At 45.6% G+C, this 14,416-nt stretch overlaps 2 protein-coding genes, 2 non-coding genes and 1 pseudogene across 4 annotated transcripts; all 5 read right to left on the bottom strand.

The window, feature by feature from the left end:
* On the bottom strand, positions 786 to 1,721 carry OR1F1BP (olfactory receptor family 1 subfamily F member 1B, pseudogene; annotated as a pseudogene).
* LOC112444376 (U6 spliceosomal RNA) lies at positions 3,367 to 3,474 on the bottom strand. Its single transcript, XR_003032706.1, has one exon. It is a non-coding gene; the product is annotated as a U6 spliceosomal RNA (small nuclear RNA).
* Positions 3,475 to 7,923: 4,449 nt separating this feature from the next.
* OR1F1C (olfactory receptor family 1 subfamily F member 1C) lies at positions 7,924 to 8,781 on the bottom strand. Its single transcript, NM_001389856.1, has one exon. It carries the CDS (start codon positions 8,779 to 8,781, stop codon positions 7,924 to 7,926), a length of 858 nt encoding a protein of 285 aa, NP_001376785.1.
* A 1,737-nt stretch (positions 8,782 to 10,518) lies between these two features.
* LOC112444375 (U6 spliceosomal RNA) lies at positions 10,519 to 10,626 on the bottom strand. The gene has a single exon (XR_003032705.1). It is a non-coding gene; the product is annotated as a U6 spliceosomal RNA (small nuclear RNA).
* Positions 10,627 to 12,942: 2,316 nt separating this feature from the next.
* Positions 12,943 to 14,192, bottom strand: OR1F1 (olfactory receptor family 1 subfamily F member 1). Its single transcript, XM_002697874.5, has one exon. The coding sequence runs from the start codon at positions 14,120 to 14,122 to the stop codon at positions 13,163 to 13,165; it is 960 nt and encodes a 319-aa protein (XP_002697920.2). The 5' UTR covers positions 14,123 to 14,192; the 3' UTR covers positions 12,943 to 13,162.
* Positions 14,193 to 14,416: the final 224 nt, after the last annotated feature.

Genomic DNA, 14,416 nt, shown 5'->3' with positions numbered 1-14,416 from the left:
CTCAGCTGATTGCCAACTGAGAAAGTACATTGGGGTTCCCTGGTGGTCTAGTGGTTAAGAATACACCTTCAAGCAAGGGACAATGGTTAGACTGCTGATTCAGAAAGATCCCACATGCCATGGAGAAACAAAGCTCATGTGCCATAACTACTGAGCCAGGACACCTAGAGCCTCTGCTCTGCAGCAAGAGAAGCCACTGCAATGAGAAGTCCACATGCCACAATAAAGAACAGCCCCTGCTCGCCACAACTAGAGCAAACCCAACTGCAGCAAGGAAGACCCACCACAGCCAAAAACTAAATAAATAAAACTATTTTTTGTAAGTGCATTAGAACCCCTAGGGAAACTTTAGGGGGGAAAATAACTAATGCCCAAGTCCCAGCACAAAGATACTAATTTAATTGGTCAAGGTTTAGCCCAGCATTAGTATATATACTTTCAAAGCTCCATGGCTGATAATATCAAACATCCGAGATTGAAAACCAATAGTGGTTTCTGAGAATATTTCCAGAAGGGAAATGCAAAAATATTTGTTATGTGTAACTTTTAAAAGTGATCACTTAGAAATGAAAACGACCTTTTGGCAAAGTAATTTAAAATACAGTAACTAGAAATAAATGCAATTACCTGTTTAAAGGGTTGTACTTAAGTCCCAGGTCATTGCTAAGTATTTGCTGAGAGTATTTCTTTATTCTGAGTTCTTTGTAGACACTGACAGATTGCTACATTTCAGGGAATTGGCAAAGATTTACACAACTGCCAATGAAAGATCTATGGTACCATCATCAAGAAGAGCATGTTTTCCTGCCAATCACTTTTTGCAAGGCCCCTTTCAAGTCCCTGTTCCTCAGGCTGTAGATGAAAGGATTCAGCATGGGGGTCACCACTGTGTACATCACAGTAGCTACAGTGTCCTTCTCAGAAGAATGTGAGGATGAAGGGTTGAAATACACAGCAATGATAGTGCCATAGAAGAGGAACACCACAGCCAGGTGGGAGCCACAGGTGGAGAAGGCTTTCCATCTCCCCTTTGTGGATGGGATCCTCAGGACAGCACAGGTGATAAGGACATATGAAGCCAGGATGCAAACCAACGGGGTGATCATGATCAGGGCTGCCTCAGTCAGTATCATCACCTCATTGAGGTGTGTGTCAGAGCAGGAGAGTTTGAGGAGGGGGGTCACATCACAGAAGAAGTGGGGGATGGCATTGTCTGCACAGAAGGAGAGTCGAGCCATCAGCAGGGTGTGCAAGAGCATATCCAGAATGGCAGTGACCCACGACCCAGTGACCAGCAGGGCACAGAGCTGGGGGGTCATCTTCGCTGAATAGTGTAAGGGGTGGCATACAGCCACAAAGCGGTCATAGGCCATTACAGCCAGGAGGAAATTGTCCATGTCCACGAACATGAAAACAAAGTACATCTGCGTCAGACACCCAGAGAAAGAGATGGTCTGTCTCCCGAGTATGTGGTTGGCCAGCACCTTGGGGACAGTGGTGGAGGAGAAGCAGATGTCCACGAAAGACAGGTTGAAGAGGAAAAAGTACATGGGGATGTGCAGGCGGGAGTCCACGCTGATGGCTAGGAGGATGAGCAGGTTTCCCAGGACGGTGGCCAGGTACATGGTGAGGAAGAGCAGGAAGAGGAGCTGCTGCTGCTGGGGCTGCCTGGAGAGCCCCAGGAGGAGGAACTCAGAGACACTCGACTGGTTTGCCCCTCTCCTAAGCTGAATCTGGGTGAAGAGACAACAGTGAAATCAGAAACCCAGACAAGGAAGGTCAATAACTGCGAAATCGGGCTCCAGGCAGGATCACATTTGCAAATCAGTTTACAGATTTGCTACTCCCGTTGTGCTCACCCCACCTACGCTCCTGATCTCCAACACTCAGTTCTGATGTTTTCCCCACTGGACTCACTGATTCTTATGTTATTAGAATCCCATGGACAGAGGACCTGTAGGGCTATAGTCTATGGGGTTGCAAAGAGTCAGACACGACTGAGCACCTAAAACTTTAGCCCTCGTGTGGCTGCTTTGGGGAATGACAGTCTTTGCTGACTGGTCTGGAAGAGCCCTGAATAGAACAACCAACTGCTTGTTTAGTAGCAAGGCCGTGTTCAACTCTTTGCGATTCCATGGACTATCGCTCACCAGGCTCCTCCATCCATGGAATTCTCTAGGCAAGAATACTTAAATGGGTTGCCATTTCCTCCTCCAGGGGATCTTTCCTGAACCAGGGATCCAACCTGCACTGGCAGGCATTGCCAGGCAGATTCTTTACCACTGAGGCACCAGGGAAGCCGATGAACAATCAGCTGATGGTGTATTATTATCTTGAAAATACCATTGCTTTCTCCCCTGTGCTTTATTGAGGATTTAGTGAGGCATAACTGACGAAATTTTTATTTAAAAAATCTGAAAACGGGCAAGCTTCTACACAGCATGACTCTTTGACTATATGCTGCTGCTGCTGCTGCTAAGTCACTTCAGTCATGTCTGACTCTGTGCAACCCCATAGATGGCAGCCCACCAGGCTCCCCAGTCCCTGGGATTCTCCAGGCAAGAATACTGGAGTGGGTTGCCATTTCCTTCTCCAATGCATGAAAGTGAAAAGTGAAAGTGAAGTCGCTCAGTCATGTCTGACTCTTCGAAACCCCATGGATTTCAGTCTACCAGGCTCCTCTGTGCATCGGATTTTCCAGGCAAGAGTACTGGAGTGGGGTGCCATTGCATTCTCCCTTTGAGTATATAGTCTCTGCTTAAATACTCCAGTTCTTCCCCTACCCACCTAACTCATACATGGCTCTTAAAGAAACAAGAGGAACGGTTGATCATTACTGGGTTCATCTTGAGTGACACCTGATGGACTCACGACCTCCTGCTACTAACTTCCTGTATCTGGAAGACATGGCAGAGGAGGTTCCTTTAAAGATTTCCTGTCTTAATAGATATCAGTGTCTTCACTGCTGTATTCTTACCTGGGGGAGGTTGGTGCTTATTGCCATCAAGCGTTCTTCATGTCTGGATAAGTGGTCATCAGTGCTTCTATCCATTTCGAGGACCAGAATGTCTTAGAAACACAGACAGGTCCTGTGAGTGGGGAGCAGGGTTCATGGTCCTAGTCCCCTGTACAGGAATAATATTTGGGGCAATCACAGAGCAGGTGTTTGCAAGAACTTCACAACCATTGGGACCAAATTCCCTAAGAGCCTCATTAGAGAGAAGAACAAGGATTTCATAACTGAGTCTCTCCATCTACGGGCACAGGCCCAGATCAGCCAGGTCCCAGTTTGAGGTCTCAGGAAATTTTGTCTGGGATTTATCGCCATAGTGCTGTCTTCATTTCTTTTTTTTTTTTTCCCCCAGAAAAAATATGGAACGCTTCACGAATTTGCGTGTCATCCTTGCGCAGGGGCCATGCTAATCTGTCTTCTTTCTAGTATCTTCAAGTTTTGACCCAAGAGTGACATCTAAACCTTAGACAATATTTTTTACCATCATCGTGTGGTACAAAGAGGCCAAAAAGTAGGCAAGACAATTATTTATGCAGTGGCATTGTGTCTTTAAAAAAATGAACATACCTTACTTTAAAAATAATGTTACATATGTATTAATTGTTGGCCCTGCTTGGTCTTCGTTGCTGTGTGGGCTTTCTTCTAGCCGCAGCAAGTGGGGGCCACTCTCTAGTTGTGGTGTGCAGCTCCTCACTGCGGCGGCTTCTCTCATTGCAGAGCATGAGCTCTAGAGCAGAGGCTCAGTAGTCGCGGTGCACAGGCTTAGTTGCTCCACAGAATGTGGGATCTTCCCAGACCAGGGATCACACTGTGTCTCCTTCATTGGCAGGCAGATTCTTTACTACTGAACCACCAGGGAAGCCCCATACCTTACTTTAAAAATACTTTTTTTTGCCAAAAAAGTGCTAACCGTTATCTGAGTCTTGAGAGAGCCAGAATCTCTTGCAGTAGTAACATCGAAGATTACTGATTATATGTCACTATAAAACTATCATAATAATGAAAAAGTTTCACATATTGCAAGAATTACCAAAATAGGACAGAGACAGAAAGTGAGCAAATGTTTCTGGGGAGAAGGCACCAAGAGACTTGTTTGACACAGAGTTGCCACCAACTTTCAATTTGCTCAAAAAAAAAATGCAGTAACTATGTAGCAAAATAGAATGAAGCACGCCTGTGTTACTCCCAGCAGGGGCAGGAGCCAGAGTGCCTGCATTTACACCAGTTCCTAAGCCCCGATTCTCAGAGAATGATGTGATAAGGACAAGTACCACCTGCACACACAATGCATGTGTCACAGGAGAGGATTCCTCAGCTTAAGAAATCAGATCTTGTCACTGGGGATAAGCCTGGCTGAACTTTGCCCGAAAAGAATACATTTATTATACTGCTGCTGCTAAGTCACTTCAGTCGTGTCCAACTCTGTGCGACCCCATAGGTGGCAGCCCACCAGGCTCCCCTGTCCCTGGAACTCTCCAGGCAAGAACACTGGAGTGGGTTGCCATTTCCTTCTCCAATGCAGGAAAGTGAATGAAAGTGAAGTCGCTCAGTCGTGTCTGACCCTCAGCGACCCCATGGACTGCAGCCCACCAGGCTCCTCCATCCATGGGATTCTCCAGGCAGGAGTACTAGAGTGGGGTGCCATTGCCTACACTGGATGGTGAAAAATCTGCCCTTTGCTCTGGAAAGACACACTGTTTCTATCTTCCAGTGCTGTTCATTATAGAAACATCCTTGAAGAAATGGTCTAGAACAAAAGAAGTGAATGTCTCTGGTCACAAAATGTGCAGAAAAGCAATAAACACATGGAGAACTGTGTCTTACAAAGCATGTATTAATTTTATACTTGTGTTTTTTTTAATAAATGTATTTATTTATTTTTGACTGAACTGGGTCTTCGTTGCTGCACGGGGACTTTCTCTGGCTGTGGGGAGCTACTCCCTAGTTGCGAGGGCTTCTCATTGCCATGGCTTCTCTTGTTTCAGAGTCTGGGCTCCAGAGTGCAGGCATCAGTGGTTGTGGCAACAGGCTTAGTTGCCCCGAGGAAGGTGTGGAATCTTCCTGGACCAGGGATGGAACCCATGTTCTCTGCATTGGAAGGTGGATTTTTAACCGCTGGACTACCAGGGAAGTCTGTTTCCTTTATTTGTAGCCGGGAATGGGAGATGGAAACATTCATCAGTGACTATTCTTTCTAAGTATAGAATTATATTCTAATTTTCTCTAGTGTACTAGAAGCTTAAAAACAAAAAGACACTGACACAGGGAAAGAACCCTTCATCAAGTCAACTATTTTAGAAAGTCTGAGAGAATGAATGAACACAAGCTGAAAGGAAGTAGAGATGTGATTTTAATATTAACTAAAGCCTGCTTTAAGATGAAAAAGGATTAAAGAGGATAAAGATCTTTCAGTTCCTAACAGATACAATCTATGATGAATGTATAACATTCGTGAAGCTCCATGCCCTCCATAACCCAGCATCAAATCAAAAGGTAAAATCTATTAATATACAGAGAGAAAATAGTTGAAATGTTTATTACTTTACAGATCAATCAACATCCAAATATTGTAGAGAAAATAGTTAAAATGTTCACTACTTTACAAATCAATCAATATCCAAATATTATCATCTTCATATACACTTATGTGAATCCTGATTCACAGATACAGCTATGATGTAGAAGAAACCTGATTGAAGTCCATTCCACATAAAAAAGACCCCAAGGATCCAGCAGGATTCTCAAAGGTGGAAGGGTAAATCTGAGCTGGGTGTTCACGGGCAGAGCTGGTTTGACACAATGGAGTTGGGAGCCCCCATGCATGGAGCCACCATGGAGCAGAGTCAGAATTTTATGGAGGATAAAATAAACTTGACCTCCAATAGCTGTGACTCGAGGCCAGAGGTGGACCCCAAAGGGATGTGAGCCACGAGCATCAATGCTGCAGCAAAACAGGCCTCCGGGAGATCAAACAAGATCAAGGTTCAGTAGCTACACTGGGTTCTAGCAACTCACACAATCATGGCCTTGGGTGGGTCCAACTTCCGGTTCTCTCTCTCCACCTGGCAGCAGAAAGCAAGACTGACTGATTCCTTTGAGTGAATTTCTGAGATGCTCTGACACCAAGAGAAAGGTACTGGACTTTCTGACAGTTTTATCAGGTGGGGTGGGACAGAAATAATGAAGAAATAAAGGAATGATGACCTTAATTTTTACTCCAAGTTCGGGCAATAGGTATGTAGGCTAACTGTGACACTAAAGAACACAAAGATCTCTACACCAGGAAGTGTACAGCTGTGTTATTTATAGCACAGAGACAGTTTAAGTTGTCCAGAGTCAAGGAATAAATAAATTGCATCCACGAGTGGATAAAATATTATACGACCATTAAAATCAAATTTCTAAGACTTTTACTGAGATGGGAAGAAGGAGGTGGAAAATGAGAACACAAATGAGAAAACTGCAGCCAACTTCTCTAAAGCTATATTTATGTGTAACACTGAAGTTATCTTGGAGCAGCAAATTTACAAGTTATTTTGATCTTCTTGGTGATTTTTTTAATGTTCCATGTAGGTATTACCAGTAAGTAACAAAAGTGATTTTTAAATGGGGAAAATTTCAAACTCCTTCTCAAGCAAGAATGTTCAAATTAAAAGTTAAGGCAAGGATTTCCCTGGTGATTTAGGGGTAAAGAACTTGCCTTCCAATGTGGGAGATACGGGTTCCATCCCTGGTTGGGGAACTAAGATGGTATATGCCTCTCAATGAAGACACAGCACAGCCAAAATAGATAAAAGTTTAGGCGACATTCATTCATCCTTTTTTTTTTTTCCCTTTCAGCTAGATCTTTGCCTTTGGTCTAAGAGCAGTGCCAGACACTAGGGAATAAAGTGAATAGCATGTGAATTTGGGTATGGACTGTCTCATAATATGTGGGAAATCCTTGTGGAGGGGAAGAATAAGCCAAAGAAAAAAACAGAGCTCGAGAATCAGAAGGGCTCGTGGAGGACGAGGTGGCATTTGACTTGGTTTGAAGGTTGTGGCAGAGGGTTGCTAGCCAGGGAGGAAAGCAAGGGACGTGGGTCCCGGCAGAAGGAAGAGCAAACGTTGATTTGGATTCCTAGTATCAAAAATTGCCCGGATGACCCCGCCCCCTGAGATCAGACAGCCAATCAGGATGCTCACAGGGGGTTTCCGTATTCTGCGCCGCTTCGCCTCTCCAAGCTCTGAACCAAAAGTCCACCTGAGCCTCTGAGTCTCACCTGAAATATTACTATCGACTTTAGTCCTCATATTTCTTTCACTCGGTTGTTTCTTTATCTGCGTCTCATAACTACTCTTGTGAGCGTTTTTGTGACCCAGTTTTTATGACTCACCATGACAGAGAGCGCATAAGATGATGGAGACCAGTGATTCGTCATCCTGACTGCACAGTAGAATCGCGAGATTTCTAAAATCTCAGTGTTGGGGCCCCACTTCCAGAGATTCTGATCTATTTGGTCTGTGCTGGGACCTGGACATCAGTGGGTGGGCCGTAACTTCCAGGTGACTTTAATGTTCAAAAATATGTGGAACCTGTATCTTTCTAAACATACCACTTAAAAAGAAAAATTGGATGTGGTTGTAAAATAATTCAAAAGTTAGTCATTAAAAAAAAAAAAAACCCGTCTCTTTACTTGGTAGATGCAGCAGGGTTATAGATGAATTAGGTCCACAAATAAATAATGATTGTCTTCTACATGCCCCTCAGTTCAGTTCAGTCGCTCAGTCGTGTCCGACTCTTTGCGACCCCATGAATTGCAGCACGCCAGGCCTCCCTGTCCATCAACGTTTCCTTCCAGACTGCCCTTGGCAAAACGGCTCAACAGCTACTTAGTTACTAAGAAAATAAATCTGCATGGGGAGGATGCTCAGTTTTGATTGTCTCCTGAGACAGAAAACATTTTCCTGCCAACCACTTTTCCAAGAGCCCTTTTCAAGTCTCTGTTCCTCAGGCTGTAGATGAAAGGATTCAGCATGGAGGTCACCACCGTGTACATCACAGTAGCTACAGTGTCCTTCTCCGACGAGTGGGAGGACAAAGGGTTGAAATACACAGCAATGATGGTGCCATAGAAGAGGGAAACCATAGCCAGGTGGGAGCCACAGGTAGAGAAGGCTTTCCATCTCCCCTTTGTGGATGGGATCCTCAGGACAGCACAGGTGATGCGGACATATGAAGCCAGGATGCAAACGAACGGGGTGATCATGATCAGGGCACCCTCAGTCAGAATCATCACCTCACTGAGGTGTGTGTCAGAGCAGGAGAGTTTGAGGAGGGGGGTCACATCACAGAAGAAGTGGGGGATGGCATTGTCTGCACAGAAGGAGAGTCGTGCCATCAGTAGGGTGTGCAACAGAGCATTCAAGCTGGCAGTGACCCACGATCCAGTGACCAGCAGGGCACAGAGCTGGGGGGTCATCTTTGCTGAATAGTGTAAGGGGTGGCATACAGCCACAAAGCGGTCATAGGCCATCACAGCCAGGAGGAAATTGTCCATGTCAGCAAACTCAAAGAGAAAATACATCTGCATGAGGCAGCCAGAGAAGGAAATGGTCTGTCTCCCGAGTATGTGGTTGGCCAGCACTTTGGGGACAGTGGTGGAGGAGAAGCAGATGTCCACAAAAGACAGGTTGCAGAGGAAGAAGTACATGGGGATGTGCAGGCGGGAGTCCACGCTGATGGCTAGGAGGATGAGCAGGTTTCCCAGAACGGTGGCCAGGTACATGGTGAGGAAGAGCAGGAAGAGGAGCTGCTGCTCCTGGGGCTGCCTGGAGAGCCCCAGGAGGAGGAACTCAGAGACACTCGACTGGTTTGCCCCTCTCCTAAGCTGAATCTAGGTGAATAGACAACAGTGAAATCAGAAACCCAGACAAGGAAGGTCAATAGCTGCGAAATCGGGCTCCAGGCAGGATCACATTTGCAAATCAGTTTATAGATTTGCTGCTCCCATTGTGCACCCCACCTACGCTCCTGATCTCCAACACTCAGTTCTGATGTTTTCCCTATTGGACTTACTGATTCTTATGTTATTAGAATCCCATGGACAGAGGAGCCTGTAGGGCTACAGTCTATGGGGTCGCAAAGTCAGAGACGACTGAGTGCCTAAAACTTTAACCCTTGTGTGGCTGCTTTGGGGAATGACAGTCTTTGCTGACTGGTCTGGAAGAGCCCTGAATAGAACAACCAACTGCTTGTTTAGTCTCGAGGCAGTGTCCAACTCTTTGTGATTCCATGGACTATCGCTCACCAGGCTCCTCCATCCATGGAATTCTCTAGGCAAGAATAATTAAGTGGGTTGCCATTTCTTTCTCCAGGGGATCTTTCCTGAACCAGGGATCCAACCTGCATTGGCAGGCATTGCCAGGCAGATTCTTTACCACTGAGGCACCAGGGAAGCTGATGAACAATCAGCTGATGGTGTATTATTATCTTGAAAATACCATTGCTTTCTCCCCTGTACTTTATTGAGGATTTATTGAGGCATAACTGACGAAATTTTTATTTAAAAAATCTGAAAAACAGGCAAGCTTCTACACAGCATGACTCTTTGACTATATGCTGCTTCTGCTGCTAAGTCACTTCAGTCGGGTCCGACTCTGTGTGACCCCATAGATGGCAGCCCACCAGGCTCCCCGGTCCCTGGGATTCTCCAGGCAAGAATACTGGAGTGGGTTGCCATTTCCTTCTCCAATGCATGAAAGTGAAAAGTGAAAGTGAAGTCGCTCAGTCATGTCTGACTCTTCGTGACCCCATGTACTGCAGCCTATCAGGCTCCTCTGTGCAAGGGGTTTTCCAGGCAAAAGTACTGGAGTGGGGTGCCATTGCATTCTCCCTTTGAGTATATAGTCTCTGCTTAAATACTCCAGTTCTTCCCCTACCCACCTAACTCATACATGGCTCTTAAAGAAACAAGAGGAACGGTTGATCATTACTGGGTTCATCTTGAGTGACACCTGATGGACTCACGACCTCCTGCTACTAACTTCCTGTATCTGGAAGACATGGCAGAGGAGGTTCCTTTAAAGATTTCCTGTCTTAATAGATATCAGTGTCTTCACTGCTGTATTCTTACCTGGGGGAGGTTGGTGCTTATTGCCATCAAGCGTTCTTCATGTCTGGATAAGTGGTCATCAGTGCTTCTATCCATTTCGAGGACCAGAATGTCTTAGAAACACAGACAGGTCCTGTGAGTGGGGAGCAGGGTTCATGGTCCTAGTCCCCTGTACAGGAATAATATTTGGGGCAATCACAGAGCAGGTGTTTGCAAGAACTTCACAACCATTGGGACCAAATTCCCTAAGAGCCTCATTAGAGAGAAGAACAAGGATTTCATAACTGAGTCTCTCCATCTATGGGCACAGGCCCAGATCAGCCAGGTCCCAGTTTGAGGTCTCAGGAAATTTTGTCTGGGATTTATCGCCATAGTGCTGTCTTCATTTCTTTTTTTTTTTTTTCCCCCAGAAAAAATATGGAACGCTTCACGAATTTGCGTGTCATCCTTGCGCAGGGGCCATGCTAATCTGTCTTCTTTCTAGTATCTTCAAGTTTTGACCCAAGAGTGACATCTAAACCTTAGACAATATTTTTTACCATCATCGTGTGGTACAAAGAGGCCAAAAAGTAGGCAGGACAATTATTTATGCAGTGGCATTGTGTCTTTAAAAAAATGAACATACCTTACTTTATTTTAAAAATAATGTTACATATGTATTAATTGTTGGCCCTGCTTGGTCTTTGTTGCTGTGTGGGCTTTCTTCTAGCCGCAGCAAGTGGGGGCCACTCTCTAGTTGTGGTGTGCAGCTCCTCACTGCGGCGGCTTCTCTCATTGCAGAGCATGAGCTCTAGAGCAGAGGCTCAGTAGTCGCGGTGCACAGGCTTAGTTGCAAAACAGGCCTCCGGGAGATCAAACAAGATCAAGGTTCAGTAGCTACACTGGGTTCTAGCAACTCACACAATCATGGCCTTGGGTGGGTCCAACTTCCAGTTCTCTCTCTCCACCTGGCAGCAGAAAGCAAGACTGACTGATTCCTTTGAGTGAATTTCTGAGATGCTCTGACACCAAGAGAAAGGTACTGGACTTTCTGACAGTTTTATCAGGTGGGGTGGGACAGAAATAATGAAGAAATAAAGGAATGATGACCTTAATTTTTACTCCAAGTTCGGGCAATAGGTATGTAGGCTAACTGTGACACTAAGGAACACAAAGATGTCTACACCAGGAAGTGTACAGCTGTGTTATTTATAGCACAGAGACACTTTAAGTTGTCCAGAGTCAAGGAATAAATAAATTGCATCCATGAGTGGATAAAATATTATATGGCCATTAAAATCAAATTTCTAAGACTTTTACTGAGATGGGAAGAAGGAGGTGGAAAATGAGAACACAAATGGGAAAAGTGCAGCCAACTTTTCTAAAGCTATGCTAACTCACTTCAGTCGTGTCTGACTCTGTGTGACCCCATGGACGGCAGCCCACCAGGCTTCTCCGTCCGTGGGATTCTCCAGGCAAGAACACTGGAGTGGGTTGCCATTTCCTTCTCCAATACATGAAAGTGGAAAGTGAAAGTGAACTTGCTCAGTCGTGTCTGACTCTTAGCGACCCCATGGACTGCAGCCTACCAGGCTCCTCCGTCCATGGGATTTTCCAAGCAACAGTACTGGAGTGGGGTGCCATTGCCTTCTCCCATGTGTAATACTGAAGTTATCTTGGAGCAGCAAATTTACAAGTTATTTTGATCTTCTTCTTAATGATTTTTTTAATGTTCCATAGTATGTAGGTATTACCTGTCAAGTAACAAGTGATTTTTAAATGAGGCAAATTTTAAACTCCTTCTCAAGCAAGAATGTTCAAATTAAAAGTTAAGGCGAGGATTTCCCTGGTGATATACTGGTAAAGAACTTGCCTTCCAATGTGGGAGATGCGGGTTCCATCCCTGGTTGGGGAACTAAGATGGTATATACCTCTGGGTAACACAGCCCCTTCACTGCAATGAAGACCCAGCACAGCCAAAATAGATAAAAGTTTAGGCGACATTCATTCATCCTTTTTTTTATTTTTCTTTCAGCTAGATCTGAGTATTGCCTTTGGTCTAAGAGCAGTGCCAGACACTAGGGAATAAAGTGAATAGCATGTGAATTTGGGTATGGACTGTCTCATAATATGTGGGAAATCCTTGTGGAGGGGAAGAATAAACCAAAGGAAAAAACAGAGCTCGAGAATCAGAAGGGCTCGTGGAGGACGAGGTGGCATTTGACTTGGTTTGAAGGTGTGGCGGAGGGTTGCTAGCCAGGGAGGAAAGCAAGGGGCAAATGTTGATTTGGATTCCTAGTACCAAAAATTGCCCGGATGACCCCGCCCCCTAAGATCAGAGAGCCAATCAGGATGCTCACAGGGGGTTTCCGCATTCTGCGCCGCTTCGCCTCTCCAAGATCTGAACCGAAAGTCCACCTGAGCCCCTGAGTCTCACCTGAAATATTACTATCGACTTTAGTCCTCATATTTCACTCGGTTGTTTCTTTATCTGCGTCTCATAACCACTCTTGTGAGCGTTTTTGTGACCCAGTCTTTATGACTCACCATGACAGAGAGCACATAAGATGATGGAGACCAGTGATTCGTCATCCTGACTGCACAATAGAATCGCGAGATTCTAAAACCTCAGTGTTAAGGCCCCACATCCAGAGATTCTGATCTATTTGGTCTGTGCTGGGACCTGGACATCAGTGGGTGGGCCGTAACTTCCAGGTGACTTTAATATTCAAAAATATGTGGAACCTGTATCTTTCTAAACATACCACTTAAAAAATTGGATGTGGTTGTAAAATAATTCAACAGTTAGTCATTAAAAAAAAAAAAAAACCCGTCTCTTTACTTGGTAGATGCAGCAGGGTTATAGATGAATTAGGTCCACAAATAAATAATGATTGTCTTCTACATGCCCCTCAGTTCAGTTCAGTCGCTCAGTCGTGTCCGACTCTTTGCAACCCCATGAATTGCAGCACGCCAGGCCTCCCTGTCCATCAACGTTTCCTTCCAGACTGCCCTTGGCAAAACGGCTCAACAGCTACTTAGTTACTAAGAAAATAAATCTGCATGGGGAGGATGCTCAGTTTTGATTCTCTCCTGAGACAGAAAACATTTTCCTGCCAACCACTTTTCCAAGAGCCCTTTTCAAGTTTCTGTTCCTCAGGCTGTAGATGAAAGGATTCAGCGTGGGGGTCACCACCGTGTACATCACAGTAGCTACAGTGTCCTTCTCCGACGAGTGGGAGGACAAAGGGTTGAAATACACAGCAATGATGGTGCCATAGAAGAGGGAAACCACAGCCAGGTGGGAGCCACAGGTGGAGAAGGCTTTCCATCTCCCCTTTGTGGATGGGATCCTCAGGACAGCACAGGTGATGCGGACATATGAAGCCAGGATGCAAACGAACGGGGTGATCATGATCAGGGCACCCTCAGTCAGAATCACCACCTCATTGAGGTGTGTGTCAGAGCAGGAGAGTTTGAGGAGGGGGGTCACATCACAGAAGAAGTGGGGGATGGCATTGTCTGCACAGAAGGAGAGTCGAGCCATCAGCAGGGTGTGCAACAGGACATTCAAGTTGGCAATGATCCACGACCCAGTGACCAGCAGGACACAGAGCTGGGGGGTCATCTTCGCTGAATAGTGTAAGGGGTGGCATACAGCCACAAAGCGGTCATAGGCCATCACAGCCAGGAGGAAATTGTCCATGTCCACGAACATGAAAACAAAGTACATCTGCGTGAGACACCCAGAGAAAGAGATGGTCTGTCTCCCGAGTATGTGGTTGGCCAGCACTTTGGGGACAGTGGTGGAGGAGAAGCAGATGTCCACGAAAGACAGGTTGCAGAGGAAGAAGTACATGGGGATGTGCAGGCGAGAGTCCATGCTGATGGCTAGGAGGATGAGCAGGTTTCCCAGGACTGTGGCCAGGTACATGGTCAGGAAGAGCAGGAAGAGGAGCTGTTGCTGCTGCTGGGGCTGCCTGGAGAGCCCCAGGAGGAGGAACTCAGAGACTCTCGACTGGTTCGCCTCTCCCATGTGGCTGGGAGCCTAGACCCAAAAGCAGACAGCAGCAGGAAAAATTCAAAAGTCTGGAAATGATGGTCAAAATGGGGCAATTAAGAAGAATGCAAGGAAAAAGGCAGTGGTATTAAAACCTTGCTGAGGCATTAGCACTTTTCTCCAGGTATGTTTTGTGCCTCTTCTATTAGCAAAATTAGGGCTGTTTCCCTATGCTCGTGCTGTACCTCTAGAAGGACACCGAGAAAATGTGACAGTGGTTTTGTCCATAATTTTTGTGTATGTTTAAACTTTCTACCATAATCATGTATT

This window comes from Bos taurus, chromosome 25 (genome assembly GCF_002263795.3).
Source record: "Bos taurus isolate L1 Dominette 01449 registration number 42190680 breed Hereford chromosome 25, ARS-UCD2.0, whole genome shotgun sequence".
In the NCBI taxonomy this organism is placed as follows: domain Eukaryota; kingdom Metazoa; phylum Chordata; class Mammalia; order Artiodactyla; family Bovidae; genus Bos; species Bos taurus.
This window is presented reverse-complemented; position numbering and strand designations above follow the sequence as displayed.

Excerpts from the sequence above, each read along its gene's own strand:
- OR1F1C (NM_001389856.1), bottom strand. The coding sequence starts at position 8,781 with ATGTACCTGGCCACCGTTCTGGGAAACCTGCTCATCCTCCTAGCCATC.
- OR1F1 (XM_002697874.5), bottom strand. The coding sequence starts at position 14,122 with ATGGGAGAGGCGAACCAGTCGAGAGTCTCTGAGTTCCTCCTCCTGGGG.